Source organism: Sparus aurata, chromosome 8 (assembly GCF_900880675.1).
Source record: "Sparus aurata chromosome 8, fSpaAur1.1, whole genome shotgun sequence".
NCBI classification, from domain to species: domain Eukaryota; kingdom Metazoa; phylum Chordata; class Actinopteri; order Spariformes; family Sparidae; genus Sparus; species Sparus aurata.
In genome coordinates, this window is record NC_044194.1 from 12,572,463 (window position 1) to 12,591,027 (window position 18,565).

General features: G+C 42.3%; 1 protein-coding gene across 7 annotated transcripts in view; it reads left to right on the top strand.

The window, feature by feature from the left end:
- The window catches only part of ccdc33 (coiled-coil domain containing 33), a 51,472-nt gene that overhangs the window by 21,592 nt on the left and 11,315 nt on the right, over nucleotides 1-18,565 (top strand). Inside the window, exon 1 of one of the 7 annotated variants that reach the window (XM_030425200.1) lies at nucleotides 14,505-14,668. The exons of 5 other annotated variants lie outside the window; for them this stretch is intronic. Coding sequence is in view for 1 of the 2 variants with exons in the window: in XM_030425204.1 (XP_030281064.1) it covers nucleotides 14,660-14,668 (9 nt within the window). In the remaining variant the exon portion in view is untranslated. Of the gene's footprint in view, nucleotides 1-14,504; nucleotides 14,669-18,565 lie in introns of those variants that run through there. One more of the 7 variants, XM_030425204.1, reaches the window with a different exon arrangement.

The following is an 18,565-nucleotide window of genomic DNA, read 5'->3' on the forward strand; positions in this document are numbered from 1 at the left end:
GACAGAAGACACGGCAGGTGGGGACATGAGAGGTGAGAGAGAGTTGCACATCAGCTGCAGGCAAAAAACAGAACATAGAGCCAGAATATTTTCCCGTCTAACAAATTATACTTTTTGCGATGAGTTAATGAGGCATTTAAGCTCGTTTTTAGTTATGTAAAAGAGACAAACTTGAATTCAAACAGCGTACAGGTGTATTTTCAGTTTAATGAGGATAATAGGTGTAAGAACTTCTTGATATTTTGTGAGCTATTATTAGTTATTATTCTTAAAGATAAGTTGTTATTCTTAAAGATAAGTTATTATTCTTAAAGATGACCTCGCTACTTTCTTGCATGGTCCCACCTGAAACTACTATCAGACTAATACTTCTTGCTGTACAAACTGGTATTACGATTCTATTGAGAATGTCATTGTTTTTTGAAGGGTTTTGGCTGTAAGTATTTATAATTTGGCCATTTCAGACAAATGTTTTCATTCCTGCACCACATTTCTTTGAGCTAATGATATACAGCATTTATGAACGACGCTAGAGTTGCAGGGTGGTGGTTGGGTTGGATGGCGTGAATTTGAAAGACAGGATTGTGACATTAGAAGCAAGATGTGTGTAGATGGATAGAAAAGGTTCCATTTGACAGTCATGCTGAAGGTCATGAACATAAAAGGACATTTTTTTTTGCACATTTGTACATTAATCATATCAGTTAAATGTTGTGACTATTTCACAAATTGTTTTGATACAAGCCTGAAATATGGCATGAATTAGAATTAACCATTGAAAAATAAAAATGTTCTATCTATTCGTCTGCAGTGAGTGTTCTTGTTGTAGCATCACCACCTTCCTGCTTTAACACCCCTGCAGCCTTTCCTCTGTTACAACTTGGAGCCAGTCCAGGTGAGCTCACACATACAAACAAAGACACAGACACTCCAAAGTGTCTCTGTCTGGATAACAAAACTGGTGCAGAGAAATATGTTGAGTTCATGTTACTGCGCTGGACTGAAGGTGACATTGTGTTTTTGCCTGACTTTCACCACCTCCACCTGTCACCTGATTGGTAGCACACCGTGTTACCTCCTCTCCATCAGCTGAACTAAAACAAGCGCTGTGAAACACTGTCAGCACTTGTCTGCAGCTACCTCTCTGCCCTACTACCCTCCTCCTGATACTCTAGTTTAAATTTAGGTTCACCTCAGACCACACACCATCATTATGTCTGCGTATAAAAGGGGAGATGAGAGCCGCTGGCCCTGTCTGTGATTCTGGAAGAGCTCATCATCCGAGCTGTGTGGAGCAGCATGAGGCTGAGCTGCCTGGGACTGTTGGTATTGAGCAGGGAGGAGCGCCCTGGGCACAATCCATCAAAAAGAAGCTGTTTGCACTGTGGGAATAGACATGAATAATCCATGCTTTCTTTACCCTTTCCCTGTGTTACTATGCGTATCCAATTACAATCTCTGATGCCTTTTTTCAAATATCCGTCTGCTGTATTTGTATAAAAAAAAAATGTTTTAGATTCAATAATGATTTTAGGATATCTAGGACTTAGTCGTCTCCTTAAAAGCATATTACTGAAAGAAGCAAAGCAGATATGTTGCATAGAATGTCTGATACATTAGTTAATCCTTTATTTATGTTCTGAGATGAAGATGTCACTGAGATCTGGTAAAACAAAGGATTTAATGATATATAGGAACCAAAAAAAACTAAAGCACTTGCCCACCTGTATGAGACTAGACATTTCCATCAAAAATGGCATCACTAAACCCCCATTTTCAAACTGAAACTGCTTACAAATGTCGTTTTCTTAACATATTTACTTGACTCAGGATAGCAAATATCGTTCTACAGGAGGTTAAATCAAGTTATTACTCTCACTGTGCTACTACTGAAAGAAAAGTAAGTCAAGGTGAACAATCACAGAGGGTGAAGGACTGCAATCATGTTTATTGTTTGTTGAATGCTCCTGAGGTTAGACTTTATGACCGTTTTGCATAGACAGGACTCCTTTTTACTACCTTTTGATCATTTATTCCAGAAAAACATTTTCATTATGATTCACAAACTGCCCTGGTGATAATTTGTAGTACCACGAAATATCAACCTGTATTTAATAGTAGGTAATTTCATGTGTTATAACAACTCCATATACTATTTTTACTGCACCTCGTTGCCACTCGGGCTGCAACTAATTATTAATTTCTTTTTCAACAAATCTGTTGATTATTTTCTCAGTTAGCTAAAAGTGACCTACCTAGTTTTGGGGCAGACATTTTAATATGAAGAGAAAGACCTTTTTTTTTTATTTGTTTCAGCATTTAAAAAAACAAAAAAAAACAAAACTATTTTCGTGTTCATGACTGAATAAACAAACTGACCTTAAAGCACAACACAATTTCATACTCTCTTACTTTGTTTGTATTTGGCGGACCCTGCCACCTGTCTAGTTATCGATTAACCATTGCAGCTCTAATCATTACATGATGTCATGCAACCTGGACATATAGACAATACAATACTGTTCTTTAATACCATACATTATAATAAAGATAAACAGCATGGAAGTAAGGAACAGAAATCGTCTAGTATGCAGCTTTTCACACATGCAGGCATGGGCTCCTCTGCACTTGCTCCAAACAGTAGTAAGTGTGAATATCTTAGTGATGCTAATTATAGATTGCTAAATAAATGTAAGTATCGCCGTAGGCAACAACATCAACACCCCATTTTGGTTTTAGACTAAACTGCAGCATCAGTTCCTGCAGTGAAACGAAGGACTATAGAGGACTGGTTTCAGGTTAAATCAGCTTAAAGCTGGCTGAATACAGCGTGTAAAGAACAGACTTTATGGATGAATCGGGCTTTGGGGGCTTTCCAGTTTGCAGTTTTTTTTATGATGCTCATAAACATTGATTTGTGCAGCGTTGATAATGGAGGACCCTCCTGAGAGCTCTGAGCTGTAATCACTGTTTGTGAAGTCCATGTGGTTCTGGTTTTATTTTTTTTAATTCCCCAACGACCGATGCCGGCCTGACAAACCATCAACACTATTTCTTGCCAGGTGAATTATGCAGTGAAGGCTGCTGCTGAGGAGATTTCATACTACACTATTGGATTATAGCTTAATGGACTACTGCCCCACAGTGGCAGTAATTTTGCTGTGCCACATTGTGCCCGTTTCCTTCCACTCTATTTCAGCTGTGGTCACAGGATAGACTTTCCTCAGCAGCCTCTCCTTTTCCTCACTGGGTTTGAGGAGAGCACACTTTTCTCCACCCACCATGAGCTAGTTTATATATTTTTTGTCATGCCCGCATACCCTCGATTTGGCCGATAAATGGATTAATTCCTCTGGAGTTGATGGATCTCAAGTGAGACATGAGGAAAGGTTTACGGGCTCTGGATTCAAGCAATTATGATGTCGACAAATCATTTTGCTGTAATTAGATCTTAGAATATCTGATAAGATACCCAATCTCAATTTTCACAGTTCCGTGCCAGCGAGATGAAAAAGATGCTAACTTAATCAAGGAAAGTGAGAATTTGATATTAACTGAATCCGTCCATTGATCTTCTGCCCACCAGGTGGTATTGAATAGCATGAGTTTAAATGCTGGCATGTGAGGCTGCATAACTTAAACTGACCAATTGAGATGTGCCGTGTTTGCAGATTGGACAGTGTGAGGGATTTGTAGTGTGCATGCTCTCAATTTCCCCCTCTTTTCTCTCCCGCTCAATAAATCAGTCTTGCTTTAAGGCGCTCCTAAAGGCCATGGAAAAAGCCCAATGAAGAACCACCTACAGTCGGTCTTCTGCCCACCGAGGCTGATATTGTCCCCAAGTAAGCAGGTCAGTCAGAGGAAGCCCCAAGCCCCCCCCCCGCCCGCTTTCATTCTGCCTCCATGAGCAGTATAATCAATATGCTCTGCCTGAATTGTGCAGCTGGTGGGCGAGGCCCAGTGCTTCTTACAGAAAGGGCAAATGCACACCAGCATGGGCACATCCTGTAACGCACTAATGCACCTCAGGGCTCTGACATCAATTAAGAGAGACAATGGACAACTGTCCTGTGCATTGCAGGCTAAAGAGACTGAATGTGTGACGCGAATGTGGGCGTGTTGATATGGTGAAATGGGGCGGCCATTACTGATTAGACCTCTGTTGAACTGACACTTTGTCATAGAGGTCGCATGTTTTCATAGGTGTAGTTTGACATTGTGGAAAATATTACTTTTTTTTTTTTACTAGGAGATTAGGATTAACAGCATACATATTAACATAAACATTTTAGCATACATGTGTCTATGCTAAATATGAAGCTACATCCTGCAGCCATTAGCTTAACATGCAGAAGAGAAAAACGTGCCAAACCTTTTCTTGGCCAGGAGCAGTGACTCACTGGAGGTTTGTTTCCTGCCAATCTCATGATGACAATAAAACTCCAGGAAGTCATTGCTCCTGGCTAAGAAGTAGCCTGGCCAGTAACACCACGTAATCCATAACTGTTATGATTAATACACTTAGTTTTTAAAGATATGACGTATTATTCAATAGGCAGATTTTTATGTTTTGATACAGAGCCAGGCTAGCTGTTTTCAGTCTTTAAGCTTCATATAAAATACACACATATGATAATGGAATTAATCTTCCTGTCTAAATGTCTATAACTTTAACGGTCATACTGTCCTTCTCACAAAGTCATCTCAAATAAGACCAGATTATTTTCATTGACTACCTTAATAGTATTTTTATTGTGAGTATTTCACATGAATACATTGGTTTTGTATCACTTTCCTGCTGTAAAATAAAAACATTTAATGAAGTGCGAGTGTGGAGTCCTGCATAGTGCCTTTGGCGTCACAATATCATTTTCAGACTGGGTTATGTGTGTGAGTCTGGCCTGTCTGCACACAGTTGGAGCGTTTCCCGTCTCTGTCTCTCTACTGCACCTTACCGGTCTTCTAATAATAGTCAAGCTGTTGCCAAGGTGCAAACAGTGCAACTCAATGTTTTATGTATTTTGTTTGCTCAAATGGATTTCCTAGTTGAGTGTCAGAACCTTAATCTGTAGCAGGGACGGCGGATGACACCCACATCATGTTTTCATTTATGCCTTTTGTGAGTGCGGGGTAGCCATTACAGACTCGAATTATTCCGGAAATCGGGGAGCAATTCTCTATTTCTGCAGAAGCCATGTTTCCGTCACTCAGTTTAACGCAAATGACATGTTGGTTTGAACATAGTGACAGCTGAATGTTTTCTTTTTTTTATATTCCGTTTATATTATTTTGGAGAGTATAATTATGAAAAAAGAATAACATTATTATGTTGTAGTTTTTTTATGTATTATAACATATGTTATGTGTTGTTTTTTTAAGATTGATGTTTTCCATCCATCAAGCAGCAGGACTGGCTGTGATCACAAAACATTTTCCACCCTCTTGCTCCCCCCTTCCACACCTCACTGCACAGGGCTGCTATCAGGTATGCTTGTCCTGCTCTTTTTGGCCCATTTTTAATTGGGTTTCCCCCTGAAGTACATCCAGAAAGACGACGGGATGATGTATCAAAAAGCCTCCAGATCAAATCAAGAGCTCGGTGTTCCTCTTGATGGCGATGGCTGTAACTGAGCGAGGATGGGCAGTGCATGGCTCCCGTCCCAGAGTCATGGCGGGGAGCTGGAGTCTGGAGAACCAGTATGTCTTCCTCTCCTCTCTCAGAGAGCCCTGTTTGTCACTTGCTATCACCGTCTGTCACGCCACAGAGCGCCGTGGCCACACACTCTCCCTCTCATGCGTCTTTCCATCCTGGCCATGATGGCATAGCCCTCCCTCACACACTCAGCACCTCAAAAGGGAAACATGTCATCCTTCTCTCCTCACACGGTGCTAAAAAGGTCCCACTTCACCCGAGGGACCTCCACTCTTCTTCTGCCGATCGATCTGCTGAACCCTCGCATTCAGTCATCTACCTATCTATCCGTCTTCCTGTCTTAGCGCCTTGCCATTTGTCTCCAGTCTTTACTGCTTGTCTGCATGCTCATTGAGGACATCCCCGGTAGCTCTTATTTGTAATCAATATGTTGTGTACCTCTCTGTTTAGAATATGAATAATGAATATTAGTGGTGTTTACAATGGATCCAAATAGCTGCACATCCTGCACTCGGCATGTACTCATTACATACAGTGAGTGGAATCCCTCCTGCTGAGGTTTGAATCTCTCACTCCGTAATGCATGTTGCATGTTTGCATTTTGCTTTCCCTTGCAGTTCTCTTCCATCTCTTCCCTAGATTGCTTTTTTCCCCCTCTGCATTCAACCCCCACGTGAGGAGTATTGATCGTTCCAGTGCACTAATTATCCTGCTTGGCCTTGGATGTCTCTGTGAACCGCAGTCAGCCTTTTGATCGACATGTCTAGATATCTTGTTGTCAACGTTGAAAAAAAGAAAAAGGAAAGAAGCTGTTTTGAGAATGTCGGGTTTTGACTCCTGATCTTTGTAAAACGAGTGCGACACCCTCTTAAATGACCAATCTGTCTATCTGCAGTCATTTCCTGTGCCATAGAATGAGCTCTTAACTTGGCTGATCAGCTCCTTTGTGTGGGTGTGTATGTATGAGGGCAGTATTTACATATGCATCCATGCATATGTGATAACTCTGTATGTATGTGTGTGTGTTTGTGTGTGTTTGTGTGCACGCGCATGTGGGCAAAAGTACAGGTCGGTACATCCTGCTCTGCCACCATCTGTGCTCAGGCAGGCGACAGGCCACTTCATACACACCAACCCTCTCCATACAGCCACTTAGCTCCGTCTCTGTGTGTGTTTTTGTTTGTTTGTTTTTTGCATCTTTAAAATGAGAATGAGAATGTCTTCAACTCTAAATGGCAAATATGTACGATAAGACTGTAATCACGTTTGCGAAGGGAAAGCCTGTCTCATGCCGACGTGAATTTAATTACGTTGCGCTATCAAAGCATTTGAAATTTGAACTACAATTAATGTTGGCAGTTCACCTCTGCTTTCATCAGAGCTTGTGCTCGCTCAGCTTCTGTCTGCTGTCAGAGCGACTGTGTGCTCAGCCTTTTTTCATCAGGAAGGTGCTTCCCAGTGCTCCAGAGGGTGAAAAAACAATGAAAAGAAAAACAAGAATGAATTGCAGCCATAATAATTTTAGCTACATGCATCCTGTTCTGTCTTCTTACACTATAACCGTTTTTTTTTATATGCGCTATAATTTAAAACACTGATATTACCATGTTGTACTCTATGATTTAAGCTGGCAGTTTAGCTTTTTACAAAATGTAGTGGCTTTAGAATAATTAATCTACCAGGAAAATGTATCGTGATTGGTGATCCACCATTTTTATCTGCTTTCACGTCTCAATTATAGGCTAAATACTTTCTGAGTGCAACACTACCGTCCATAATTACAAATCCCAGGTCTGTAACAATTTGCCAGACGTAATGGCGGCCGGGTTATTTTAAGTTAAAAGGAAGTTAAATAGTTGCGCTTCAAATATTTGGATATCTCTTCATACATGTTCTCTTAGTGTAGCATGGGTAGCAAGGAGGGCTACAACTGCATTTTATTGTACAATCCTGCATTGTATGATGGCATACCTCTGCCAACGCCCAACAGGTCCCCTTTAAGTCAATCAAGCCCAATCCTATATTAAATATTACATATTCAGATCTGCTAGATGTGGATTGTTGTCAAATTGTACTCTCTCATAGATGGCAGCCACCTAAATGTGCCTTTTTTTTCTCCCCTGCGAATTTTACAAAAATATGGAAAAGGCACTCTATCTTGTAATGTTGAAAGGTCAAGATTCCTGAATCCGTCCCTTTATCAGCATCAGATGTTAGTGGAGTCTATTCTGGGCTGAGACCCATCCTCCATCCAACTTTCATGGAAATCCGTTCAGGAGTTTTTGTGTAATCCTGCTCACAAACCAACAAACCAACAAACTGACATGGGTGAAACCTCCCTGGCAGAGGTAATAAAAACAGTCACACATATGGTCAGATGGAACATTTTATCCGTCTTCCTGTAATCTCTTTTTGTAAATCACCAGTTTTTTCATTTTAAAGTAACATTGAATATATTATTATTAGAATTACATTTAAATGAATTAAACGGCACATGTTGATGTACCAGTGGAAAGGGTGTTGTTCACTAACACAAAGGGGAACTCCTGACCTCAGATTGAATTATACATGTATTGGCACTTTATTATGATTCCAGATACATCCTCACTCTGAATGTATTTCCATGATTAGAATTTCAGTCCGGTCTGTAATTGTCGGGAATAATGATGGTGGATTGGGAATCAATAAGTATCTCTGGAGCCGGTGTCACTGGTGACCTTTGTGTGCGCTCAGAGGAGCCTGGGCCAATGACATTTTAAACTCAAAGGTCCCCATGGATAAGCACTCATCAGGCGATGTGTAAATGACACTCTTGGCAGTCTCTGTGTGTTTCTGAACAGTGCTCAGCCTGGCAGAACATATAGATGCACCGAAGCAGCATGCAGTATGTGTTCAGCATGAGCTGCACCTATACATAGACTTATGGAGCGAGAAAAAAAAAAAAAAAAAAAAAAATGGTTAGAGACGGGTTAAGATGCAGACATTGGAGGTATAAATAATTAAGCTGTCGGCCAAAGTATGCAGACCTGCTTTATTAGCCCTAATGAGCTGAAACATCTGTCTGCCCGGGGCATATTGTGACCCTTCTTACCCCTATCCAGCCCAGTCTGTTGGAGTCTCTCTGCCCGACCCCCCCTCTGTTTGGCAGCGCTTATTTTCCACACCTGCAGGTGCCATCCTTCTTTGCATTCTCTCCCAGGGAGTAAGGCTTAGTGGTTCTCAGTATATGAGGATGCACACCCTAGCGTCAGTACCATCTGCCAGCTCCCCTCAGGCCACCAGCCAGGTGCCGGGCACGTTCTCACCCCAGCTATGCCACAACAGCACTGCCTGCTGGGATCAGCCTCGCTGTGCCAACTGTTGATTATCGTGTCCTCCCATTCCCACCCAGAGACTCATTATTAACCCAGGGACAAGCTGCATCTTAATATAGATTTACAGCAGACTAAAGATGGATGCAGAGTATCTTTTGAATTTTTGATGAATGCAGATAATTTCCTGCAGCCACTTGGAGTCTTTGTTGTGAGTTGCTGTGATCCTCCTCTGTGTTTTGCTGCAGGTCTCCCAGGTTGTTTCCCTCGAGATGCCGCCTGTGTAGAAGCACAGCTTTCTTTTTCTGGAAGGAGACCGTGCTACCATGTTTACATGGGTACAACTCCAGAACCACTCGTGATACGGAGACTAAAGTCAAACATGTACAGGGAGAAAAACTAAACTGTTGCAAAATCAGAGATGTTAACACAGTTTTCAGTGTGCCCTGAATCCTCCCAGCAGGGCCGAGTGTTTTTATAGTCTTGTGATGTATGCAGATAACTCATTCATCCACAAGGCTCCTCCACCAGGAGCTGTGCAGGAAGCTGTTGTTAAAAACAAGGCAGAAGGGGATGAAAGTTGAGAAGCCTCCCCTTCGGGGTGAGTGGGGGTTAGCTGCTTATGCTTCACTATGCGATACTTTATTGTACCGGTTTAATGTCATTACCTAGGAGCATTAAATCAAGGCTGAAATGTATCTTCAGCCATTCCTTGTGTTTTTTGTTGTGCTCAGCTGTCAATGTGTGTAATTTAGACTGAGCAGACTCCTGTCACAACCAATCAAAACACGTTAATGATATTTTGTTCTGTCAGTGGGCACTTCATTAGGTACACCTACAGTTCTGCCCTTAAGTCTGTTGTCATGATGCATAGGAGTACCTCTGAGTGTGACTGAACACTGCATCTGCTGAACTAATCACTTTGTTTTTTTACTTAATTTACAGATTCACTGAGCAACACTAGGTTTAACCCCTCATTTCCCTCCATAAATTCGATCTTACACTCCATTTTGGCCGACATATGGGGCTCATATCTTTTCAGTAGAAGCTAATATGTTACAAACAACAGCACCTTGAAGCTCCGTCCCTAACCTTGAGTCCTATTAAAAAAATCATGATTAGTTTTCTCAACGATTCGACAATAACAAAGCACATAATCATCTCTACTTTATCATGAGTCAATTCTCCTTTAATTTCTCCTCACATGGAGCCCCCTCGGATAGTCGCGGGGGCCACAGGCCGCACTTCTCAGCTCAGTTACTAAGAAAATACGCTTGCCACTTGCCTGGAGAGGGCACTAAACATACTTTATTGCTCTTTAATAATTGCTTCTCAACATTTTATTCTTAATGCAGCCCCTTTTATGGGATCTGAGAAAATACCATTTACTAGCTCTCAGGAGCAGAGTGGCAATCTTGGATGTGATGCGTCTCACCACCTCTATACCCGGTCTGTCTCTTTCCTGCTGTTGGACTCCTTTATGGGCCTGATTCATTGGCAAACTGGAGCTATATGATATTAATAGACGCCTTTGCAGCCAGGATTGCTCTCTTGTGTGTTATGATGGTAAGTATTACGGTCCTGGACAGTGATTCTCAAAAAGGTGCTCCCCTGTCTGTCACTTCAACTTCTACATTGTAAAGGATGGCAGATCTGTACAGAATTTGTCACTATCTGGTTGAGTAGATGATAGAAAAATCAAAACCATCCACACTTGGCCTTGTGCTCAAGGTCACAACGTAAAGCTGAGTAGAGAAGGGACCTCATGCATAATGTATACAATATAGCATTCATTGCTAATTAGCGCTAACAGGAAAGGATGCCCCCTGATTTCCCCTGATTTTAGTCTAATTTGCATAAATATAATGGGGCACAAGAGAGTGTAAAACCCAACGTCTGTCCTCCCCTAGGGGAGGAGGAGAGGTGTTACTGGGATCTGGGTGCACAAGTGATAATTGTTAGAGAGCTGTTATTCTGACGCCAGGACCATAAACTAGATGGTGTGAAGTGAACAAAGAGACAGTGGCTAGCAAATAAATGCACCAGTGAACTTGGTGCTGACTCAATGGTGAGATGAGGCACTCAGTTCTCTGACAATTTGCTCATTTTTTATTATTTTTTTGTTTGACAGATGGACTTTTCTACTGTGTTTATTGGGGTTTATTATGTTTGAGAAAAATAATTATTATTCAAGGTAAATGGCGGTGCCTATGAGAACAGATTGAGATAAATTACCAGTGATTCATTTTTCTGTAAAATCTAAAAAGGCTTTGATGGAAGACTCTTTAGCAGTTGTGTTACCGAAAACTGGGAATCATAAAAAGAGATTGAATAATGGCGGTGATTTGGGGGCGGGGGGTTGAGGGAATGGTGATACATTATTCACAGGGGTGGGGGCCTTAAGTGCCAAATTAATTTGTTTTTTCTTTCCAGTTGGACGGGTGAATAAATGGGCGCTGTCAGTCGTGCAGTAAAGTGCCGTGCATTCATTTAGACAAGTGTTATTGCTGCACTGGAGCAATACGGTTTTAGCGAAGAAGGCCAGCCTGGTGGGTGGAAGCTGTGTAATTATCTCCGGTTCCTATGATGGCAATCAGTGGCAAAACAGCCAAGTGGTCCCAGAGCACAGCAGGTGTGACTGTCAGGCTGCAGGTTGGTGGGCCTGGATGCGGATCTGAGTGCACACGAGCAGTCAGGCTGGCCATGACAGAACAGCGCAGAACCTGGATTTGTCTTTGTTTTTGTAACAATAGCACACTGGTAATTATTTGTGCAAATCAAAAGAATTGGATTAAAAGAAAATAGATTGAGTTTGATTTATTGCATGACGGCTATTACAGCCATAAAAATCAGAAGTCTCCCGAGGGATCAAACACCATATATCACAATCTTGTCCTGTCAACCTCAATCCACTGCTATACCTTCAATGAGAGCATTAACATGTTAACATTCAGCTCTGTATAATGATCCTGAAAATATTTTTGCACAGATTGGTGTTGACAGATATGGTGTGGCACCGATTAAAGCGAACCAAGCAGATGTTTCCATTTTTTTCCCCTCTTTTTTTTCCACCCTTGCTTCTGAGCAACTCTGACAACGTGCAAATGCAGAAACACAGACATCTGCTGTGTTTCAAAGGAGCGACAGAACGGAAAATGAATACTAATTTTGCCGTGTCGTATGTATCTGTCTGACATTAAAAAGAGCTAAATGCTCTGTTGATTCTCTGTGATACAGAGGAAACTTTGAAACATGCAGGACTTTCAGCAGCGCGAGTCAGATAGTGGATATGACAGATGTTTGCCAAGAGATACGGCTTCGATTGATGCTCGCACACAACTTGGACTGACGGAGATATTTCCGTTACTGGCTTATTTTCTTATTCCTGTGTCAATTTCTGTTTGTGCTGCAGTGGCTCAACTACAGACGAACAGGAACATGTAATAACTTCTACAGAAAAGTCATTTCAGTCAGCTGCAGCATACGAACACATAGTAAACAAATACACATCGGATCCATGGTGTGCACAAAAGGCACAAAATAGGGGTTGTGTCCTCTTCTGTTCGCTTCTCTCTGCAGTGTAAATACTCACCAGAGGCTCCTAACAAGAGTACAGTTTACTATCTGTGATGCTGCCTCTCTTCATCCCTCTGAGTGTCAGAAGTAGATCTCCTCCTCCTCGTTCTGTTGTGCAGTGAGGACACTGTTTTTAGATGATCAACACTTACTCGGCTGACTAATGAGGCGGATTCAGTAAGGGCAAAGGGTTGGGTTGAACGTCTTTGTTAGACGGGCCTGCAGCCCCCTTCTATGCAGCCTGCTCCCAGGGGAGGCCTCACAGACTGCCTAATTGAATCAAGTACACATGGTGCCTCCCCCTTCACAGCTCGGGCCCCTCCCCGCTCGAGAGGAGCGAGGAGGAGAGCTCCTGCTTTGATGCTTTTGTTCTCTTCAGCACCACGGACAGCGCTGGAGAGGGGGGGGGGGGGACTTCACTGCAACTGGTTGCCTGCTGCTGGATGGAGAGGCACATCATCGCTGCAGCACTCTGACTGTCGCCATCTGCAGCTGGTCTCACTGAACTCCTGTGCCGAGGCAGGAGATTGGTGTGTTAGACTCTACAACACCATAAATAACTATCCAGCTTTGCATGGAGGGAGCCGACCCGACCGGAAAGATCAAAAGGTTCAATGGCCCGTTTAATCTGTGTTGCATAGAACACAGAGGAACATCCACACAGTGTGATTCATGTGTCGGTTGGGCAGGTGGCTCAGACAAGACGAACAAACAAATCTTAAGAAGACAGAGACAGGACTGTGTGACTGCGCATAGCTTAGTGCCTTGTATTTCCTCAGCGACTCCCCTCTCCTCTTCCTCAAACATGCCCAGACACAGACCGCATATCCTCGGTGCTCATCGCAGTTCAGCACCCTCATTTCGGAGAGACAGATTGGAGTTGTGCTTCAAGCGGAAGTCTGCTTATTAGATGGCCTCCAGATGCCAGGTTAATGAATGAATCCATTTGTGAGCCAACATTCAAATTGCGAAGATACAGAGCAGAGTCTGGCTGGAGTCTGTCTCCGAGACGTATGCAGCCTCGTCCTGCTGGCTGGGGCTGATTTCTATAAATGTCATATTGTATATTTATTTACATAAACATGTTTCTTGTGCTCCAGTTTTTAAACTTCGGTCTGGCTCCATTCAACAGGGAATTCTAACAGTATTTTCAAACTACAGCATTGGTTTGAATTTGAAAATAAATCTGTTATTTTTGTCTCATGTCACAACAAATCTTACCTCTATATCTTGTGTGATAGAGCTAGGAACAACTAAGGATGTGAAGCACCTCATGAGCTGTTTCTAATAAGACTTTAATGACTCGATAATTCAAATAGGCAGACGCACAGACTGTTATCATAATTTTAGAGCACCCATTAAAAAAATGAAAGTAATTCTTTAATTAAACTTAAACAATTTGCAAAACTGAATTACATATGAAAAAGACTCATAAGCGTTTTTACTAGTCTTCCTCTCCAGCCGGTAACTCGATCATTAAATCGTGCCCGGAAAGCACTGCTGCAATGAACTTGGGTCAGATATGTCTAAGAGGCTAAAATGTAATTGTGGGGAACAGCTGGATTAGTCCAGGCGATGTATATCCGCTCCTAATGATATTAGATGGGAGTCTGGAGAATACCTTCCAGCACACGGTTCTCATTTTGATGAGCCACAGGAAGACTGAACGTAGATGGTTTCAATCACACATGATGATACAGGCAGGCTCTGTCTGCTGGACCGCCTTGTTGAGTCAGGCAGGTTTTATTTCAATTGTACCAAGGTTACATAACCTATTACAGGATTATCTTTTAAACCACGTTAGAATTGTTTATCTGGATAATATCAGTGTTGAAACTGCTGACGGCTCTGACGTCTGTGAGTCTGGTGTTAAAATATACAGAATCAGTAATGACTGCTCCACACAATCTCCCAGTGGCCGGACCATCTTTCTTGCTGGAGGCAAACCAGGAGGAGGGGTCCTTCACACTAATATGGTCCCTACCAGGCAAGAACACCACGCCCTGCCAGGCTCTCCGTAAGACTTGCTGCTGGAGTATCAGCCCCATGTGTTTTCTAAATTTCATCTGATGAACATGAAATTTAGAGCACCTCTCTCCGTAAGATACAACATAACTCTATGATCAATGTAAGTTATTTGAAAAATAATTACATTAATGTTAATGTTGCTCACATGCATTTTCTTCACCCGTGTTTTATATTAGCAGAGTTATGTGTTTTAAACTACGCATCGATTGTAGATCTACATGGGCTTTCAAAAGTCTTCTGACTGAGGCTGATCAATATCCACTCGGAGTACAAATTTCAAATTCATCAGGCCTCTTTATATAGTATTGATTTTGTGCAACGGCTGCCCTGAAAAGAATCGGATTACTTTTTCCCCTCATCAGTCAGAACAAACAGAAGCTGGATGGCAGCAGGCAGGTAAATCTGCCGGCAATTAATACTTCCACTTTTACTGCCTTTTTCTGAAAGATGGGAATAAGCAGAAGTAGAGGAGATGAGGAATAGGATTGTGTTTCTGCTATCAATCATCTATCGCTTCATCTGTTGCTGGCTATGATAAAATAAAAGAGACCTTGTACATGATGTCAGAATTGTGTCATTGTCATGCGTTTTGTCAATCTGGTTTCCAAGCATCACCACCATTGCAATTATTACAACAATAACAGTAAGAACATTTATTTTTTATTGGCAGTGCAGTGCTACTCCCCGCAGGCAGGACCCCTGGTTCAGATGCAGCATAATGTATGCAGGCAGGGCTGCAGCAGTACAGTCATTTCCGAGCCCCCCCCCGCCGCCGGCAATGTTGTGGTTTCTGAGAATTGCAGACAGACAGAGGGGACGGGAAGTGTGGAACTGGTCCTGAATAGTAATAGCTGTACAGACTCTTTCTGCACATTGCAGCTGTGCAGTTTAGGCACAGCAGAGTGAGCATGCATCCCCTTACAGAGGGAGTTCACACACAGAGGTTAGTGTTGGTGGATCAGCTGACGGGGGGATGAAATGGGGCCACAGTGACATCTAGTGGCTTTGTGTTGTCTTCATGTGAGGTACAGATTGTGATTATCTTGTTTTGTTTGGGCAACTCTGATAATTGCAAATACATTTCAGTGTGAAATTGGTTTTCCAGTGAAGAAAAAAAGAGTTGGACAAGGAACAGATATTTCCAAAAAGCTTTTCTTCTATAGATTTTTCTTATTATGACTCCACAACCTTGAATGTCTGGCTTCTCTCTTTTCTCGTTAATGTCTTTCTTCCACTGCTGTCACGTCTCTTCCCATCTCTGCGTTTTTTGTTTTTTTTTCCCATTAGTTCATTTGTCCCAGACAGTGAAATCATTCTGAACGTAATGAAATCAACAAGGCCAACAGGCATTGGGTGCTGGCCAAGTATACATGAGTGTTGGACTGACATGCAGGCAGAACCAATGTGATAAAAGGCTGGCCTTGACAGACAAAAGCAAGACAGAAAGACTGCGGAGCAAACCAGGCGTGTGTGGGAGGAGGGATCACGGATGTGGGCGGTTCAGTCCGAGTCTAAATACAAGAGCTGAGAGCTTTAGAGACCTTGAACACCGAGGGTCATCATGAGTCAAGGTTGTGATGGCTGTTATACTGTATGGAAGAGCCCCCGAGCACACGTTTATCTTTAACACTTAAAATGAGCTAGAAACATTTTTTAGCAGTGTTTCTATATTGTATTGTATTTTGTGGCACCGAAATACAAGAAAGAGCCATTACTTAAATTTCCTGTTTGACTCACCTCACAGGCGTTCATGAATCTACACATTAGAGTCGATTAGGCACCTCTTACGGGGGTTATTTCTTGCTAATTCCTCAGTTGTTTACTCCGTCCTCCTGTTGTTCTCTGATAAGGGCGGAGTGGGGATGCTGGGAGCTCCTTGGCTCCTGTCTGGTGGTGCAGGTTCGTGCGGGGCTGCTCTGTTTGAAGTGCCGTGCAGCAGCCTGTATCTATACGCTGCAGCTGGAGCAGAGCGTGTAGAACAGATTGAGAGCTATTCTGTTATTCCCACCTCAGCTAAATGTGTAACCTCACAATCAACTCTGAATACAGATGTGCTGCTGCTGCTGCTGCTGCTGCTGCGGTTGCTTCACAATGAAGCTGTTCAACCACAGTGGGCTATTGTCAGGCTAGTGTTGTATCAGCTCAGCTCGGCCCATCATCTGTCCATCTTGCCATCATGAAACCCTGCTGAATAGACCAGGAGAGTCATTAAAGATCAGACCATTGTCCTGCACAAAAAACGGGTTGAAGGGTTAACCTCTCTATTCTGCGCTCTTATCTTATTTTAGACATGTAAATGATGTACCCAGAATGCACAGCCCCCGGTGCCTTTGCCCTCCTCGGTCGATATGGAGCTAATGTAAGTCTTTAACCCTCTGATGGACCCCTGCCTAATACCATTAATTCCTTTCTACACATGACAAATGGTCTTTTCCAAGGCTGCATAGAAGCTATGACTGATGAATACACACTAAACAGCACTCTAAATAGCCATCGTCCCCACAGTAATGCACATGCTGGAATGGGAACAATTTATGTGGTCATCATTTGGGTCCATTGACCCTTTCTGTGATGGCAGTTGCTCTGCTGACCTGTTCCCCCCATCCTGGAATAATCAAGATGCAGGCCATTGGGTTTCAGACACAAAGTGCTGCTGAGATATCTATCTCATGACAGGATCCGGGCTGGAAGTTGGTGTTTCTCTCTAGGCTTTGTAATCACATCTTGTCTGACCTCAGACCCGTGTTTTCGGGAAGAGGTGTGTGGCTGGGTGTTGACATCATTGCATCACTTCTGATGTAAATCCAATCCCAGTGACAGTCCTGCCAAAATCAGAATGATGAATCACACAAGAGGCATGCCTACCACTCCCTCATCAATCTCCATGCCCTTTTCACAGCCTCAGACACAAAGTGGTGTGCTTTTAATTTTAATCTGGGATGTTTAATTCTTTCAGATGTGTTTGTTTTTATTTATTTCCATGGTTACCCAACATGATTTTGGCATTGAATCATTTTTGCAAAACCTTCTGAAAAGTTTGTTTTGTTCCAGATACTGTTGTAGTCTCTGTACCTTTCACTCATGGGGGTCCCTTTTGGGTACAAGCAACATTAGCGTTTTGATGTTTCTCTGAACTATTCAACAGCAGGCTGGCTTCGGTAAATGTCAACTGGTGTGTTAGTCATTAAGCTTCAGTTGTATAGCATTTTGGAAAGGTCATGTCGAGCCGGCGGGGGAAAGCAGTCACTGATACTGGCTGTGCTGTGGCTGAATGTGTCGTGGATACCAGCCTGCTGTCGGCAGATTTAGATTGCTTCACTGTCCCCAGAGGCTCAGTCATACTTCCTAAACATGTTTGATTAGGATCAGGGGATTCTAATAGGAATTAATACAGTCAACATCAGAAATCCAGTGGCCTCCATATGTTATAGAATTATTTTTTTTTGTTTAGAGCAAAAAATGTGTCTAAAAACCTGTTTTAAATCCGCTGATCTCTGTCTTAATTTCTTGCACTGGAATCTAACTACCTCAAATACATTTACTCATGTATAACACTTAGTTTCAAATGTAACCTCCTTGTACTTTCTTCGAGTATTTCCGTTTTATTCTAAATTACACTTCTACTACATACATTTCACAGGTAAATATTATACTTTTACTCAATTTTTTTGACTGCCTCAGTAACCAGATTTAGATAAACCAGACATCCCCAAACCTTTTTGAATTGTGATGCCTCATAATAAAACTGTGTAAAGTTGGTGCTCCTTACAGATGTTTGAGTTAAGAGCTCAACCAAAGAGATATTTACCTGCACTACTTCTCACATAATATCATCTAAATGAGTGTTTGAGCCACGAGACAAAAACTACCTAGCTGTGTAAATAAGATAGTTAAAACAAGCTACACCTCAACCAGCTACAACTGTTAAATGTTGCTTACAGATTGATGCAAAAAATCACAGGGCCCAAATTTTCACAACAAAGGTCTTTTACATGTA